The sequence below is a fragment of the Macaca fascicularis genome, chromosome 16 (genome assembly GCF_037993035.2).
Source record: "Macaca fascicularis isolate 582-1 chromosome 16, T2T-MFA8v1.1".
NCBI classification, from domain to species: Eukaryota; Metazoa; Chordata; class Mammalia; order Primates; family Cercopithecidae; genus Macaca; species Macaca fascicularis.
The window spans coordinates 770,721-789,151 of NC_088390.1; the positions used below are offsets into that span (position 1 = coordinate 770,721).

Consider the following 18,431-nt stretch of genomic DNA (forward strand, 5'->3'; position numbering starts at 1 on the left):
AGCTGCTGTGTGTTGTGGGAGGCAAAAAATAGGATCTGGTCCAAATTCTCAAGGTGACATCATACAGTAGGCAGAGAGTCAAGTACACATCTAACTAGTATAAAACAGGATGAACTATGTCCTAAACAGAAGTGCACGTTATGTGCTACGGCGGGAAGAACGTGTGAGTGATTAATTCTCATTCGGTGTGGGGACAGAATCTGGGAAGATGATGGATTTAGAATTTCGGTTGGATATTTTGGGATTAGCAAGCTTGGGACAGAGAACAGGGGTAGGGATGTTACTATCTGAGGATTACAGCCCATGAGCAAACCAAACACATCTTTCCAGGACAAAACAAAGGGCATGGCTGGGCGCGGTGGCTCACGCCTGTAATCCCAGCACTTTGGGAGGCTGAGGCGGGCGGTCATGAAGTCAGGAGATCAAGACCATCCTGGCCAACATGGTGAAACCCCGTCTCTACTAAAAATACAAAAAATTAGCTGGGCGTGGTGGCAGGTGCCTGTAATCCCAGCTACTCGGGAGGCTGAGGCAAGAGACTCGCTTGAACCTGGGAAGCGGAGGTTTCAGTGAGCCAAGATCGTGCCACTGCACTCCAGCCAGGGCGACAGTGTGAGACTCCCATCTCAAAAACAAAAACAAAAACACAGAAAGGGCCCAGCTTTAAATATTAACTGAAATCTGCAGGTTCTGAGGCATCTGTGTCACAGACCTCTACTTTCCCTACTGCTAAGGTTAATGTCGCTTCAATAAAAGGATGCTGATAAAATCAAGTTACACACAGGGAGGAAATATAAACTATTAGATCTAAATTTTTCATTAGGGTTGGGCTATTTTATTACATTTATAATTTATGATTTTCCATAAGAGGCATTGAAAAAGACAGGATCAAGTTCAAGCCAAGGTGTTCCACTGCTACCAACATTGCTATCACCGCCTGTTCCCACCAGCGCCTGTTCTCACCACCGCCTGGTCTTAACCACTGCCTGGTCTCACCACCGCCTGTTCTCACCACTGCCTGGTCTCACCACCACCTGTTCTCACCACTGCCTGGTCTTACCACCACCTGGTCTTAACCACCACCTAGTCTCACCAGCGCCTGTTCTCACCACTGCCTGTTCCCACCACCGCCTGTTCCCACCACCGCCTGTTCTCACCACTGCCAGCGCCTGTTCTCACCACTGCCTGGTCTTAACCACTGCCTGTTCTCACCATCGCCTGTTCTCACCACTGCCTGGTCTTACCACCACCTGGTCTTAACCACCACCTGGTCTCACCAGCACCTGGTCTCACCGCTGCCTGGTCTGTTGGTTTGGTGGACACCCACCACCCAAGAAAGAACAAATGTGACTGCCCTCTGGTCTCCCTCTGGCCCCTGCTCTCACTGCTCACAGGGGAGTGGACCGGGGGTCCCTGGAGCTCATGCAATACCTAGAGAGGTCAGGAAGAGGCCTGCCCCTCCTCCTCTTTCCCTGAAGGCACTGTCCCACTTCCCCCACCCAGGACTTCGAATGCTGTATCTCAGTTTCTATGAAGATGAGCTTTCCCTGTCCACACATGGAATCACACCGAGGCTGGAGCAGGGGGAGTCCCCAGCCTGAATGGGCCACAGAGGTGAGCTGGAGTGTCAGCATCTTGCTAGTAAAGGAGGCTTTAGACTGCTTCTCTGTAGTAAATAACCAGCTCTTCCTTCTAATACTATTTCTAATGTTCTGATGTATCATTCCCTCTACAAACCAAACGGAAAGCTAATAAAAAGTAGATTGAAAAAAAGTGGTTTGAATGATTGAGTTCTGTCTCCTATATAGGGTCTCTTTGATGACAGCGCAACTCAGCCCAACGCAAGTAGAAACTCGTCGAGGCAGAAGCAGCCGGGAGTGAACGTGGGCCTGCGTCCCTCTGTCTGCCTTGACGGTACAGAGCTGCAGCCTGAAGACGGGCCATATTCTCGGAATGGTTCTGAGAGGCTTCCTGGGTCCCCTTCTGACCGGCTGCCAGTGTTCGTTAGGTTTTGAACACCAGAGGGCACAAAGCAAAAACGTGACTGGACACTTGAAGCCAATTTGCAGAAGGTGGGACAGGATGGTGAGACTTTCCCGGCTGAGAAGTAAACAGGCCGACAACACCATTTCTCTATGTGACACATTTCCCGTGGCCCCAGAAGAGAAAGCTGGCATTGCTTACTCGAGGGAGTCGACACCTCCTGCCAGCATGTGCAGGTGGTTCAGCGTGGTGATTGAGGTGGTCAGGTGGCGTTTGGCGTGATCTAATTGCTTAATGTCACGGGTGATTTCTTTCACCTAAACATTGAAAAACCAAAGAGAGAAAAGAAGACGGTTAAGAAGGATGTAAAACGCTTCCGCAAGTAGCTCCCTAAGAAGCGAATGCAGATGAAGCAGGGAAAAATCTCAGGTTAGCAAACACTCTCACAATACAAAATCAAAATAATTTCCAACCAGGCATTTAATGTGGCATCTCTTTGGACTTTACTTGGGGTTATAAAACCTTCAGCTGCGAGCATGAAATGAACTTTATTTTTTACCCCAAATGAAATGATCCAAACGGCAATTCAGTATTGAGCACACAGGACAGAGGAGGCAGGCACAGCACCGTTCCTCCTGAACAAGGTGAGGAAAGTGTGCCTTCTGGTGCTGACGCCGCTGGCCGAACAAAATGCCTCAGTCAGCACCTGGCATTCACATGGTCTTTCCCAACGGAACGAGGGCCTGAGCCTCCAGCAAAGACTTTCAAATCTCAAGAAGACTGAAACAGAAGCCCTGTGACACACGCTTAACATGTAAGTTACCGGAAGGGCAGGCGCAGTCTTCAGGGAGTGAGAAGGCAGTTTGGGGAGTAAGAACCTGACAGTGTTGTTTCAGCAGGTGCAAGAGAAGAGAAGCTGTCTCCGGGAATGCAAGTGTATTTCAGTCACCAGAAAAGCATATTCAATAGAGAAGTTGGAAACATTCCCCAACTTTACTAACACCCAGGTGAAATCATCCACTGTGTTTCTTGGTCCACGCTAAGAAACTTTGTGTGTGTGTGTGTGTGTGTGTGTGTGAGTGTGTGTGTGTGTTTTATCACGCCACATTAGTTTTAATTACGTACAAAGATCTAACATGTCACGCACGGACCATTTCACCCACTGCTCTGTTTGGCTGCCAGTCTCGTCTCTCTCTTCCGCAATGGTGAGGCGGGTACCCCTTCCTCGGGGAAGAAAAATCCATGGTTTGTTGCCAATAGTGAAAATGTTGGAAAGTCGAGTGGCAAAGCTGTTGCCATTGGCGTCTTTCACATGAACCACGTCAAAAGATCCAGGGTGCCTCTCTCTGTTGGGGTCACACCAATTCTTCCTAGGTTGGCACCTCCAGTCACCACACACAGCTTACCAGTGTCGAACTTGATGAAATCAATAATCTTGCCAGTCTCCAAATCAATCTGAATGGCGTCATTCACCTCGATGAGGGGTCAGGGTAGCGGACGGTGCGCGCATCATGGTCACAAGATGAGGTGACCATATTCTTTTTTGTGCCCACAAAGATTTTTCTCACTTTGCACAACTTGTACCTGGCCTCCTCGGGTGTAATACGATGTACAGCAAAGCGACCCTTGGTGTCACAGATCAAATGGAAATTCTCGCCGGTCTTGCCAATGCTGATGACGTCCATGAACCCGGCAGGGGAGGTTGTATCAGTTCGGACCTTGCCATCGATCTTAATGAACCGCTGCATGCAAGTCTTCTTTCCTTAAGTCTGTTCCTTAGGAAAATGATGAGGGGGAGACACTCTCTCAACTTGGGGGACCGTGGACGGACTAGGAGCAAACACACCAGTCCATTTATCCAGCACCCAATGCTTTGGAGCTGCCATGCGCTTCAGACGCTTTTTGGCACCACGAGCCATGGCTGCATTAGGCAAGGAAAGGGGACCTCCGTCTTCTGGTGCACGCAGCGAAACTTTCTCAAGAGCAATTTGGTTGCCCAGGTTCTGTGATACCTGGAAGGAAGGGACTGCCCTGGACACCAAGCACAAACACTGCAGTCACGGGATAGATGCATCCCACTAAAGGGAGAAACTCGGCAGTGAGTTCATGGGCCCCGTGAACTCATAAAGGTTACGACCTGCCCAGCTCAAGTCCACACCCACAATCCTGCAAGCCTCACCTGGATCTCAGCTGTAAAAAGCCTCTTTCATGGTGACTTCCCAATCAAGCCTTCCTTCCTTCTACAACCCCCAAACAACCTCTGTTTCCACTGAATTAAAAAAAAAAAGAAAGTTTAAGACCCACCACTACTTTACCAAATACTTGAATTTGAGGCAAAAAAAACAACCCAGGAGTGGTGTCACAAGCTGGATATACAAGGCTGAAGACTGGCCCTGTAATCTGAGCACCCACTTGCCGATCTGAAATCAGCATCCTTTTTCCTACAAAACAATCTCTGTATCTCTTCCAGGGTTTTTAGCTTTGGTCTAACATAGGGAGTCTTTATTTTTTATTTTTATTGATTGATTGATTGATTGATTGATTGAGACGGAGTCTCGCTCTGTCGCCCAGGCTGGAGTACAGTAGTGCGATCTCGGCTCACTGCAGCCTCCACCTCCCAGGCAAGCGATTCTCTGCCTCAGCCTCCGGAGCACCTGGGATTACAGGTGTGCACCACGACGCCTGGTTAATTTTTGTATTTTTAGTAGAGACACAGTTTTGCCATGTTGGCCAGGCTGGCCCTGAACTCCTGGCCTCAAGTAATCCGCCCTCCTTGGCCTACCAAAGTGCTGGGATTACAGGCGTGAGCCATGGTGCCCGGCCGCATCGGGGGTCTTTAACCACCGTGTTCAAAGTCACAGTCATCTTCGACTCTTCCTGGTCCCTGCATCATTAACTCCTAAATATTCTTCCTCTGCTTCATCTCAGGAATCTATCCCTGCTCTCTATTCCTCATTCAGGCCCTCACCGCTCTGCACTGGAGCTGACTGGTCTCTTCTCTCTATTCCTCGTTCAGGCCCTCACCGCTCTACACTGGAGCTGACTGGTCTCTTCTCTCTATTCCTCGTTCAGGCCCTCACCGCTCTGCACTGGAGCTGACTGGTCTCTTCTCTCTACTCCTCGTTCAGGCCCTCACCGCTCTGCACTGGAGCTGACTGGTCTCTTCTCTCTATTCCTCGTTCAGGCCCTCACCGCTCTGCACTGGAGCTGACTGGTCTCTTCTCTCTATTCCTCGTTCAGGCCCTCACCGCTCTGCACTGGAGCTGACTGGTCTCTTCTCTCTACTCCTCGTTCAGGCCCTCACCGCTCTGCACTGGAGCTGACTGGTCTCTTCTCTCTATTCCTCGTTCAGGCCCTCACCGCTCTGCACTGGAGCTGACTGGTCTCTTCTCTCTATTCCTCGCACTGGAGCTGACTGGTCTCTTCTCTCTATTCCTCGTTCAGGCCCTCACCGCTCTGCACTGGAGCTGACTGGTCTCTTCTCTCTACTCCTCGTTCAGGCCCTCACCGCTCTGCACTGGAGCTGACTGGTCTCTTCTCTCTATTCCTCGTTCAGGCCCTCACTGCTCTGCACTGGAGCTGACTGGTCTCTGTATTCCCAGGCTCTCCCATCACTCCCCATCCCACAGCCTGTGTTTCTCTAGACAAACTGAACCGCAAATTTTTCCCTAAACAAAGCCTTCAATGGCAGGGCATGCCAGGGGTACTCAGATAAAACCGACACGAGACCACCCGTGAGACAGAATGCCCATGGTTGATTCGCCTCAACTGTTGCCCATGGGCAGCGAAAACGGGCAGAGCTGAAGCGGGAGGTTTTAGAGTCAGACAGATCCAGGGCTGAACCCCAGCTCCACCACTCACCAACACTGCATCCTAGAACAAGTTTCTCAGCCTCACGGAGTCTCAGTTTTCTCATCGATAAGATGGGTAATCACAGAGATAATAATGATCCTAAAACCTAGTTCACAAGGTTGTTGTGAGGGCTAAATCAGAGTGCTGGTGCAAAGCAGCCAGCACAGAGCTGACACTGAACGAGCTCAAGAAAGATCACGTCTCCCATGCAGGGAGGCCCCTGAAACTACTGCCACGGAATGACAGATGAAATGCTCCCGATTACCGTAAATACAACATCGCATGCAGGACTGTGTAAAGACAATGCCAGGCTGGGCTACCAGAATGAGCCAACAGCACGTGATGTGCTTCCCCCTGCAGAGAGCCTATGAACGGACGTGCAGTCAGGGAGGTTTCACATCACCAAGATTCCTGTCCCAGAAAAGCAGATGTTCATAGCTCTGGGAATGGAATGTGACCCTTGTGGAGAGCCTATAAATGGACGCATGGGGGGGACGCCTGTTCATATGGATAAGATAGGGCTATAAACGCCCTCATCTTCCACGGCTCTTCTAGGCCTCTTTAGGGTTAAGACATATTCCCTTCTGAGAATTTCTGGTCTAACCGGTTGTCTAGCTTCATATCCTGTTTCTCTGGATTGTTTGTAACCAGGTTTTGCTGCAACTGTTACTGCTGATTAATATCTCACTAATCATAGGTTATGGAAAGACTGTGTCCCCATTTTAAGGCTCTGTTAGAAATTACTGATGCACACACTCTATTGTAAATTCTTATCTGTATACTGTACTTCTGCATACAGATGTTATGTTAAAGAATTACTTCATCCCCATGAGACCATCTCACCTCATAATCAAATGACCCCAAATCCTTCACTAACCTACCCCCGGCCTCACTAAACTTAATAATAAATGCTGGTATATCCAGTGCATTGTTGGCACCGTGGGACCAGAAGGCGGTGACCCCCCTGGACCCAGCTTTCACTATCTTGTGTGTGTCTATTATTTCTCGACCTGCCGATCCGCCTGGGAACAAAGAGAGAGCCCCGCTGCATTGCAGGCTGCTGGCCAGATCCCGCAATACCCCCCTCACTCCCACCACTTCCTCCCTTCAGCACAGCACTGTGCAGGAAAGCAAACTGCTTTAAAATAAGACGTCTCATAACTTGGGAGCAAACTGTCACTGCAAACCCCTCGGTTGGAAGAGGAAGCATACTCCAGAACTCAGATTAGCATCATAAGGATATCAATAAATGCAATCAGCTCCAGCAAAAGCAGCGTGGGACGCTCTCACTGATCACCACGCTTTGAGGCTCCTGAGTGCTGCTGGGTGTGGTGCCTCCTTGGGGAAGGACCACAGAAAATCCAGGTCCCTAGAATATGCTCAGTGCTCTTCATATGTTTAATTTTCACAACAACCCTGTGAGGCAAATACCATTACTCCTATTTTACAGTTGACGAAACTGGAATTCTGAGACAATTGAGAGACAAGACACTACTGAGTCCGAATCTGAACCCAGGATCCAGCACTTCCCAGTGCCTCCCATGGGGGTGGAGAGGGTGAATGAATGCTGGATTCTCGGTCTTCAGAGCAAGCTTCTGAGCACATCACTGGGGGACACAGATTGGTCAAGGGGGAACTCAACCAAAACCACACACACGGATCATGGGCAGGGGATACCCCTCCTCCCCGCATCCCTCCCTCCTCCCAGCTCCAGGACCCTTCTCAGTGTGCACCAAGCTACACACCACACATCTTGATGGAGAAATGCGTGGTACCAATACCAAGAGATGTTAGAGAAAGGAATATCCAAAATGACTAGGAAACTATTTTCAGAAAGGAGAAAAAAAAATTGCAGCCGGGCACGGGGGCTCACGCTTGTAATCCCAGCACTTTGACTATGTAAAGGCCGGGCGCGGGGGCTCACGCCTGTAATCCCAGCACTTTGGGAGGCCGAGGCAAGCGGATCATGAGGTCAGGAGATCAAGACCATCCTGGCCAACGTGGTGAAACCTCATCTCTACTAAAAATACAAAAAATTAGCCGGGTGTGGTAGCGGGTGCCTGTAATCCCAGCTACTCGGGCGGCTCAGGCAGAGGAATCGCTTGAACCTGGGAGGCAGAGGTTGCGGTGAGCCGAGATCGGACCAATGCGCTCTAGCCTGGGTGACAGGGCAAGACTCCATAAGAAGAAGAAGAAAAAAAAAGTTGCCTGTTTAAACCCAGGGCTGCAAACGCAGGGCAGCAGAGATGGTGAGTCACTGCTGACCAGCAGCTCCCCTTGAATTGATCTGAATGCATTCCTAGGGGCTTGCTTTAGAGATGCAGATGACCGTGGCTGGCAGGAGGTGCCATTATTAGAAAAAGCTCCTTATTAGAATGCCCAGATGAGAAGCTCACTTCCCCTTTTGGTGCAAAAAGGTTAGGAAGAAACCAGAACTCACCATTTGCTCTGACTTTTCAGCTTTGTCTTTGATGTCTTTGATTTTGCCAAAGAGCTGCTGGATGGCTTTCTGAGCCTCTTCCAGTGCCTAGAGTAAGAGAAACACATGAACAACAAAAGGCAGCTGGAGACGGCACCGGTCACTACGCTGTAACCCACGCTGGGCACACTGGAGACAGCACCGGTCACTACGCTGTAACCCACGCTGGGCACACTGGAGACAGCACCGGTCACTACGCTGTAACCCACGCTGGGCACACTGGAGACAGCACCGGTCACTACGCTGTAACCCACGCTGGGCACACTGGAGACAGCACCGGTCACTACGCTGTAACCCACGCTGGGCACACTGGAGACAGCACCGGTCACTACGCTGTAACCCACGCTGGGCACACTGGAGACAGCACCGGTCACTACGCTGTAACCCACGCTGGGCACACCGGTCACTACGCTGTAACCCACGCTGGGCACACTGGAGACAGCACCGGTCACTACGCTGTAATCCACACTGGGCACAAAAGAAACTTCCATAAAGCTCTCCTGACTCGTCGTGCTTATGCCAACGATTTTTCTGTACAGCATCCGGTATCTGCTTACAGGCAAACACTCGGGACTCTTACCAACGTGCCTCGCAAAGTTTTAACTTAAAACTAAATGATTCCCCCCATCTCAGTGATTACTGTCCACGTTACTGATAACAGCAAATAGGACAAGTATATCTCTGTGTGTGCGTGTATGCAAGCAACCATGCGCAGTGACCTTCAAAGCCTCCTACAGAGGGACGGGGTAGCTCTAAATTGGGGCGAGGGAAAGCTCTGGACTTGGAAGTTCCAGATTGTGCCTTCAAAAAAGCCTGAACCGTGAATGGGGACTCCAGAACTGCAACAAATCTTAAAGACTTTCATAGTAAGTCATTTGAAAACCAATGAAATGCACTTAGAAAGGAACGCTGGGCGGGGCACAGTGGCTCATGCCTGTAATCCGAGCACTTTGGGAGGCCGAGGCGGGCGGATCACGAGGTCAGGAGATCGAGACCATCCTGGCTAACACGGTGAAACCCGTCTCTACTAAAAATACAAAAAATTAGCCAGGCGAGGTGGCGGTACCTGTAGTCCCAGTTACTCGGGAGGCTGAGGCAGGAGAATGGCGTGAACCCGGGAGGCGGAGCTTGCAGTGAGCCAAGATCATGCCACTGCACTCCAGCCTGGGAGACAGACAGAGCGAGAATCCGTCTCAAAAAAAAAGGGGGGGGGGCACTAAAAGCTAACGGTGGCTCACACCTGTAATCCCAGCACTTCAGAGGCTGAGGCAGGAGGATTGCTTGGGCCCAGGAGTTCAAGACTAGCCTGGGGAACATGGCGAGACTCAGTCTCTGGAAAAAAAAAAAAAAGTTAGCTAGCCAGACATGGTGGCACACGCCTGTAGTCTCAACTACTTGGGAGGCTGAGGTGGGAAGATTACTTGAGCCTGGGAGGTCAAGACTGCAGTGAACTGTGATCACGCCACTGCACTCCAGCCTGGTGACTGAGCGAGACCTTGTCTCAAAAAACAAGCAAAAAGCTAATGGTGGCCGGGTGCGGTGGCTCAAGCCTGTAATCCCAGCACTTTGGGAGGCCGAGACGGGCGGATCACGAGGTCAGGAGATCGAGACCATCCTGGTTAACACGGTGAAACCCCGTCTCTACTAAAAAATACAAAAAACTAGCCGGGCGAGGTGGCGGGCGCCTGTAGTCCCAGCTACTCGGGAGGCTGAGGCAGGAGAATGGCGTGAACCCGGGAGGCGGAGCTTGCAGTGAGCTGAGATCCGGCCACTGCACTCCAGCCTGGGTGACAGCGCGAGACTCCGTCTCAAAAAAAAAAAAAAAAAAAAAAAGCTAATGGTGAGCCCAGTATTTCCACTGACATAAACACCTGCAAAGACGGATGCTATACAATAAAAGTATTACAACACGGCTGCAGCTTCTGCGAGGAGGGGAAGCAACATGAGGGCAGTTGTGAGACATGGAGACCAGAAAGTGTCTGTGAGCGCCAGCAGCCCACGGACGTGGAGACCATACGCACTGGACTGTCCGCTGAACTGCCTGTGACTAAACACTGCCTACAGCTAAAGTGTCTGTGAGCGCCAGCAGCCCACGGACGTGCACAGACCATTCGCACTGGACTGTCCGCTGAACTGCCTGTGACTAAACACTGCCTACAGCTGAAGTGTCTGTGAGCGCCAGCAGCCCACAGACGTGGAGACCATTCGCACTGGACTGTCCGCTGAACTGCCTGTGACTAAACACTGCCTACAGCTGAAGTGTCTGTGAGCGCCAGCAGCCCACGGACGTGCACAGACCATACGCACTGGACTGTCCGCTGAACTGCCTGTGACTAAACACTGCCTACAGCTGAAGTGTCTGTGAGCGCCAGCAGCCCACGGACGTGCACAGACCATACGCACTGGACTGTCCGCTGAACTGCCTGTGACTAAACACTGCCTACAGCTGAAGTGTCTGTGAGCACCAGCAGCCCACGGACGTGGAGACCATACGCACTGGACTGTCTGCTGAACTGCCTGTGACTAAACACTGCCTACAGCTAAAGTGTCTGTGAGCGCCAGCAGCCCACGGACGTGCACAGACCATACGCACTCTAATAAAGACGACGAATTCCTGCGGCAGTTATAGTACTAGCCACGAGTCGGCATCTCCTTAACTCACTCCGTCAGTCATTCAGTGAGTATTTACTGAATGCCTCCCATACGCCAGGCTTGATTCCGAGCACGGGGAATCCAGTGGGAAACAAGACAGTATGATCCCTCTCTCTGTCCTCAAGGAACGAACTTACTTTGAGAAGTAAGTAAGGGGGAGGAGATCCTCTAAAAACAACAAAATAAAGAAACAAGTGTGTCTTTACTTTGGATACACAAGTGTCCCTAAGTGTGACAGGTGTGGTGAAGGACTTATGCAGAGTTATGAGAATAAGGGAGATGGTGGTCATGGAAGGTCTCCTGAGAAAGGGCACCCGAATCAGGGCTGCAGGATGAGGAGGTGTCAGAATTCGTAGATTTGGAGTAAGAGGATTTTTTTTTTCTTTTTTTTGACATGGAGTCTCGCTCTGTCGCCCAGGCTGGAGTGAGTGGCGCAATCTCGGCTCACTGCAAGCTCCGCCTCCCGGGTTCACGCCATTCTCCTGCCTCAGCCTCCCGAGTAGCTGGGACTACAGGCGCCCACCACAACACCCAGCTAATTTTTTGTATTTTTAGTAGAGACGGGGTTTCACCGTGTTAGCCAGGATGGTCTTCATCTCCCGACCTTGTGATCCACCTGCCTTGGCCTCCCAAAGTGCTGGGATTACAGGCGTGAGCCACCGCGCCCGGCCTAGAGTAAGAGATTTTTAAGCAGAGAGAACAGCAAATGCAAACACCCTGACAGAGAAAAGACCTCTATGTTTTGGAGGTCCAAAAAGAGAGACAGTAGGTGGTAGTGTAATATCGCAGTGGGAAGTGTCTAGAAATAATCTGGAGAGGTAGGCAGGAGCCAGGGCATGGAGGGGCTCAAAGCATGAGGATTCTCGTCTAAGTGCAAATGAGAAGCCACTGAAGGGTTTTAAACAAGGGACAGATGCACAGTTTACTTGTACAAAAGACTGTCCTGGCTGTTATGTGGCAAGAGAGTTGTGCAGGGGCAGGAGGGAAAGCAGGAGTGAAAGGCCCGTGAAAAGTTGCTACAGCTGTCCACACGAGACGGTGGAGGTCTAGACAAGGCAGCCGGTGCTGACGAGAAGACGCGGAGCGATGCAAGGTTTCTAGGAAGCTCTGACGCACAGGACTCACTCACAGACGGACTCTTTGTGGGGAACGAGGGTGAGGGAAGAACCAAGGATGACTCCCGGGTTTTGGTTCACTGACTGAACCAGGGAATGCAGGAGGAGGACAGGTCCGACAGGCAGGTGTGTCGTGGTGGCTGGGAGTGAAGAGTCCCATCTGCAATACGTTAAGGGCGCCTGTGCTGTGGCTGGAATGTGTCCCCAAAGTCATGCATTGGAAACATAATCCCCAGTGCAATGGTGTTGACAGGCGGGGCCTTTACCAGGCGACCAGGTCATGAGGGGTTTGCCCTCATGAATGAACGAATGGCACCATCCCAAGAGTGGGCTCTTGATAAAAGGATCTGTTCAACCACTTTCTCATGCATGTGCACACTTTCTTGCCTTCTACCTCTGCCATGGGACGACGCAGTGAGAAGGCCCTCTCCGCGGGATGACGCTGTAAGAAGCCCTCGCCACAGGACGACGCCGTAAGAAGCCCTCGCCACAGGACGACGCCGTAAGAAGCCCTCTCCATAAGAAGCCCGTGCCAGATGTGGGCCCATTGACCTTGAACTTCCCAGCCTCCAGAATTGCAAGAAAGAAATCTCTTTTCTTTATAAATGATTATCTGTTCTATTCTGTTACAGTAACATAAAACACACTAAGAAAACTGGTATCAAGAAGTGGGCTATTGCTATAGTAAATACCTGAAAACATGGCTTTGGAACTGGGTAATGGACAGATGTGGAACAGTTTTGAAGTGAATGCTGGAAAAAGCCTGTATTGCTGTGAACAGAGTGCTAACGGCGATTTGGCTAAGGGGGATTCAGCTAACGGGGATTCGGCTAAGGGGGATTCAGCTACAGGCTCAGAAGAAAAACAGAAATGTAGAGAAAGTCTGGAACTTCTTAGAAATGACTTAGTGGTTGTGACAGAGTGTTGGCAGAAATACAGACAGGAGCCTGGGCACGGTGGCTCACGTCTGTCATCCCAGTACTTTGGGAAGCCAAGGCGGGCGGATTACCGGAAGTCTGGAGTTCAAGACCAGCCTGACCAACATGGTGAAACCCCATCTCTACTCAAAATACAAAAATTAGCCGAGCATGGTGGCGGGCGCCTGTAATCCCAGCTACTCGGGAGGCTGAGGCAGGAGAATCACTTGAACCCAGGAGGCGGAGGCTGCAGTGAGCTGAGATAGCATCAATGCACTCCAACCTGGGTGACAAGAGCAAGACTCTGTCTCCACCAAAAAAAAGATAGCTTACTTGAGATCAAGTAGAGACATTAAGTTGGACATAAGATTCTGGAGCTGGAAAGAGAGGTGATAGGCTGGGATTTAAATTCAGAAGTCATTACTTAAAGATGATATTTAAGTCTGTAAGACTAGAAGAAGTCACCTAGGGAGAGAAAATAGAGAGGAGAAGACGGCACAGGGTTGACCCTTGGGTATGCCAATATTCAGACGTCTAACATAAAAAAAGCAGAGATGCAGAGAAAAACCACCAGTGACATGAGAAAAAATCAGGGACAATGGGTGTTACATAAGCCAAACAAAAGTGTCTGAAGGAAGAGAACAGAGTGATTATGCCTTCTGTTGTTAAAAACTCATATAAGATGCTGCGTGCGGTGGTTCATGCCTGTTACCCCAGCACTTTGGGAGGCCAAGGTGGGTGGATCACCCGAGGTCAGGAGTTCAAGACCAGCCTGGCCAATATGATGAAACCCTATCTCTACTCAAAATACGAAAATTAGCTGGGCGTGGTGGCGGGCGCCTGTAGTCCCAGCTACTCAGGAGGCTGAGACAGGAGAATTGCTTGAACCCGGGAGGCAGAGGTTGCAGTGAGCCAAGATCACAGCATTGCACTCCAGCCTGGGCAACAAGAGCAAAACTCCGTCCAAAAAAAAAAAAAAAAAACCTCATGCGGATCACGCAGTCAAGAGTTCAAGACCAGCCTGAGCAACATGGTGAAACCCCGTCTCTACTAAAAATACAAAAATTAGCCAGGCATGGTGGCCCGTGCCTGTAATCTCAGCTACTCAGGAGGCTGAGGCACAAGAATCGCTTGAACCCAGGAAACAGAAGCTACAGTGAGCCAAGATCACGCCACTGCACTCCAGCCTGGGCGACAGAGCAAGACTCCATCTCGAAAAAAAAAAAAAAAAAAAATGAAGACAGCTGCTACTGATTTTGACAACAGGGAAGCTGTTGGTGACCTTGACAAGAGCAGTCTCAGTGCAGTTAAGGGGAATGGACAGCGATGAAAGGATAAAGCAGAGGCTGTGGTCACAGAGCAGGCCAGCAAAGGACAGCCATGGGCTGAAGCCAGTCTGCCACGTCCACTGCCTGTTTTTGTGAACGGTGTGTTTTTGGAACACAACCAAACCCATTTGTTTAAGTATTGTTTATGGGGATTTTGCCACACAATGGCAGAGATAAAGAGTTACAACAGAGACCATATGGTCAGTAAAGGCTAAAATATTTACTATCTAGCCCTTAACAGAAAGTTTGCTGACCCTGGTATAGACTTTTTTTTTGCCCCCAAGAAGTTTTTGCTATGAGAAGGGAAGAAAAATAGGGCAATAGATGGGGTAAAAGGAGTAATTTTTAAAGATGAGAAATGCTTGCATACGTCTGCTTGGGAATGATTTAACAGGAGAGAAATTTATTGGGGGGGGGTAACGGGTTAATTACAGAAGAGGACTTTTTGAAACATAATGTTCTTGAATTGTTTAGTGCAGGGGACCCCAAGCCCTGGGCCATGGGCCAGTACCAGTCCGTGGCCTGACAGGAACCAGGTTGCACAGCAGGAGGCGAGCGGCGGGCACGTGAACGACCATGACCTTCTGAGCTCCCCGTCCTCAGATCAGCGGGGGCATTAGATTCTCAGAGGAGCGTGAACCACAGCAGGAGGTGAGCGGCGGGCAAGTGAGTGAGCACGACCGCCTGAACTCCCCGTCCTCCGATCAGCGGGGGCATTAGATTCTCAGAGGCACGCGAACCGTATTGTGAACTGTGCACACGAGGAATCTAGGTTGTGTGCTTCTTAACGGAATCTAACTAATGCCTGGTTATCCGAGGTAGAACAGTTCCATCCTGAAACCATGTCCCCCTCCTTGGTCCATGGGAAAACTGTCTTCCAAAAAACTGCTCCCTGGTGCCAAAAAGGCTGGGGACCACTGGTTTAGTGTACGAGTATTAGCCCTTTAGCAGGGTTATAAGTATCCTTTAGAATGGGGACCAAAGATATGAACAGCATTCCTGTAAAGCCTATAGCTAAGCCAATCATCCATCTACTTTACCAGGGACACGCTGAGTTTATGATTCAGTATAAGTATTAGTAGCTCCCTTTCCTTCTCAAAGTGACTCTGGTGATAAACCACACGGTCACCTCACCTACAGCATCTAACCAAGGCTACAGCACAGCGGGACCTTGGCAAATATCACCCGCTGATTAAAAGCACCACGGTGCACCCGTCAGAGTGCTGGTGCCGAGGCTGCTGCTCTAAGTGTGCTCGTAACCATTCCTCTAACTTCAGGCACCACCACGAGCGGTGGTTCAAAATCACAGCTTCAGGCTTTCTGTAAGTGTTCTCTATTTGGCTTACACAGAGTCTAATGTCCAACAGGCTACATGGGATCAGTAAATACTAAACCCACTGAAGCCTTCTAAAAAAGGTTGGATCGTGGAGTTAAAAGTACGACAGAGGCCTCTGTAGGCAACTGACCACCGGAAAGCACTGATCCTGTTGGACACAGCTTGCACGGAAACCTGTGACACTGCAGGTCATGTCATGTTACGGGGACATGCTAATGGGATCAGAGCCACTGTATTCTAGCCAAACACCCCAAAACATGACATTCAGCTAAGAAAGGCAAAAAAGGGGCTAAGTTATACGCTGAGGTCTCACGTCTGAAGATGTCTGGATGATCCGATCTCAGAGAAAGGGTTTCCATCCCGTTCTCTTGTATGCCAAACCTGGCATCCTACCAGAACTGTCTGTGCTGAGGGTATCGCTTTCTTCTTCCGGCAAACACAACCGTACGTGTCACGGTCTCCAAGACAGATAAACGACCTGCCAGACTTTTTTCTGGAGGGAATGCTTTTGCTTGTTACAATAATGTACTGAAGTTGGAGAAATTTAATATAATTCATTTAGCAGAGTTTAAAAAGCTCCTCTGAAGTATTCACACTATCAAGCAAGTCCATTCTCAACACATACCCTAATATTTGACATCTAACCTCTGATCATCAGTCATACAGAAAGAAGATTGTTTTGCAACTGGAAGAATCATAGGACCTACAAGAAGTTAAGGGTTTTTAAGAAATACCAAAATATCTTTACTAGCAGGCTAATCAGAAAACGTGCTGAAAGAATGATTCTGGCACTGTCCCTAGACATTTTTTAAAATAAAAATATGGTTGGCCGGGCAGGGGGGCAGTAGCTCACGCCTATAATCCCAGCACGCTGGGAGGCTGAGGGTAGATTACTTGAGGCCAGGAGTTCAAGACCAGTCTGACCAACATGGCGAAACCCCGTCTCTACTAAAAACACCAAAAAAATTAGCTGAGTGTGCTAGTGCACGCCTATAGTTCCAGCTACTCAGGAGGCTGAGGCACGAGAATCACTTAAGCCCAGGAGGCGGAGTGAGCTTAAGTGAGCCAAGATTGTGCCACTGCACTCCAACCTGAGTGACAGAAATAGACTCTGTTTCAAAAAAAAAAAAAAAAAAAAAAAGTAGGCCGGGCACAATGGCACACACCTGTAATCCCAGCACTTTGGGAGGCTGAGGCAGGTGGATCATGAGGTCAAGAGATCAAGACCATCCTGACCAACATGGTGAAACCCCATCTCTACTAAAAATATAAAAATTAGCCTGGCGTGGTGGCGTGTAATCCCAGCTACTTGGGAGGTTGAGGCAGGGGAATCGCTTGAACCAGGGAGTCAGAGGTTGCAGTGTGCTGAGATCGTGCCATTGCACTCCAGCCTGGTGACAGAGTGAGACTCCATCTAAAAAAAAAAAAAAGTAATAATAAAATTAAAAGGTGGCTACTTTCCATTGCAAGCTGTTTGTGGATTAAAAACAGAACTAATCACTCCTAAAAATGTCTGCATTTAATCTACCCCACTAGAGTTTCTGAACAGAACACTGGAGCTACAGCCGGTATCTAACGGTGTTCTAAACCGTGGCCCTCTTTAGGACTCAAATTCTATAAACACATAGCCTGCATCTGAAAGTGTCATAAAGCAGCGACTGCGTTTAATCTGCCCCTACCGGAATTTCTGAACTGAGCACCGGAGTCACGGTCTGTATCTGACAGTGTTACAAAGCGGCCCTCTTTTAAGACTCAAATTCTATAAACAGGAGATGAAAAGCAACCCACTGAATGAGCCCAGAAGGCTCAGCAAAGCCAGTTTCGGTATCTCTCGGTTTCTGTGCACCCTAACTGTAGCCGCCACTCTGAATCTTCCTTGCCTCCTGGGGGAGACCGTGAGCAGGCTCCTAAAGCCACAGGAGGTGGTGTGTGCAGAAGATAAGGAGTGTAGAACCTGGCACAGACTCTACTGCTTTCTTCTTTCTCCTTTTTCTTTTCTGCAGAACTGTTGTTTGCCACCTTCGTAGAGAGAGGGGCTCTGATTCACTGGAAATGCCTTAAGAAATAAGCGTCCTCTCTGGCTCTCAGATGCATCTAATTTTGCAGTTTGCGCTACAGAGAATTATGTTGCCTTTATCCTGTGAGTCCACAGGCAGCCTTTCAGAGATTTTAAACTCAGATCCCTTTTGCTGGCTTTAGACTGTTCTGTGAAAAAAACAAGGTGCTATTATTCAAGGTTACTGGGAAGAAAATTAGATTTTTCTACTATTTTGCTATCATTTCTGTTTTCCAACTTGACATCTACCTGCTGGTTCCCTTTTCTTTTCTATTATGTGGAAAAGCAACATGCTGGGCCGGGTGCAGTGGCTCACGCCTGTAATCCCAGCACTTTGGGAGGCCGAGGTGGGCAAATCACCCAAGGTCAGGAGTTCGAGACCAGCCCGGCCAACACAGCGAAACCCTGTCTCTTCTAAAATACAAAAATCACCCAAGGTCAGGAGTTCAAGACCAGCCTGGCCAACACAGTGAAACCCCGTCTCTTCTAAAAATACAAAAAGCAGCCAGCCATGATGGTATAAACCTGTAATCCCAGCTACTGGGGAGGCTGAGGCAGGAGAATCGCTTAAACCTAGGAGGTGGAGGATGCAGTGAGCCAAGATTGTGCCACTGCACTCCAGCCTGGGCAACAGAGTGAGACTCTGAGAAGAAAAGAAAAAGAGAAGGAAAAAGGAAAGAAAAGAAAAAAGGAGAGAGAGAGAGAAAGGGAAG

General features: G+C 49.6%; 1 protein-coding gene and 1 pseudogene across 7 annotated transcripts in view; both read right to left on the minus strand.

The window, feature by feature from the left end:
- The window catches only part of VPS53 (VPS53 subunit of GARP complex), a 168,772-nt gene that overhangs the window by 108,891 nt on the left and 41,450 nt on the right, over positions 1-18,431 (minus strand). For 4 of the 7 annotated variants that reach the window (XR_012425080.1, XR_012425079.1, XM_005582408.5 and 1 more), the window contains exons 5-6: positions 8,276-8,362; positions 2,185-2,300 (exon numbers count right to left, since the gene is read on the minus strand). Coding sequence is in view for 5 of the 7 variants with exons in the window: in XM_005582408.5 (XP_005582465.2) it covers positions 2,185-2,300; positions 8,276-8,362 (203 nt within the window). In the remaining 2 variants the exon portion in view is untranslated. The remainder of the gene's footprint in view (positions 1-2,184; positions 2,301-8,275; positions 8,363-18,431) is intronic. The other 3 variants (XM_015437417.4, XM_005582410.5, XM_005582411.5) reach the window with 1 other exon arrangement.
- LOC141408739 (small ribosomal subunit protein eS4, X isoform-like) lies at positions 3,064-3,977 on the minus strand (annotated as a pseudogene).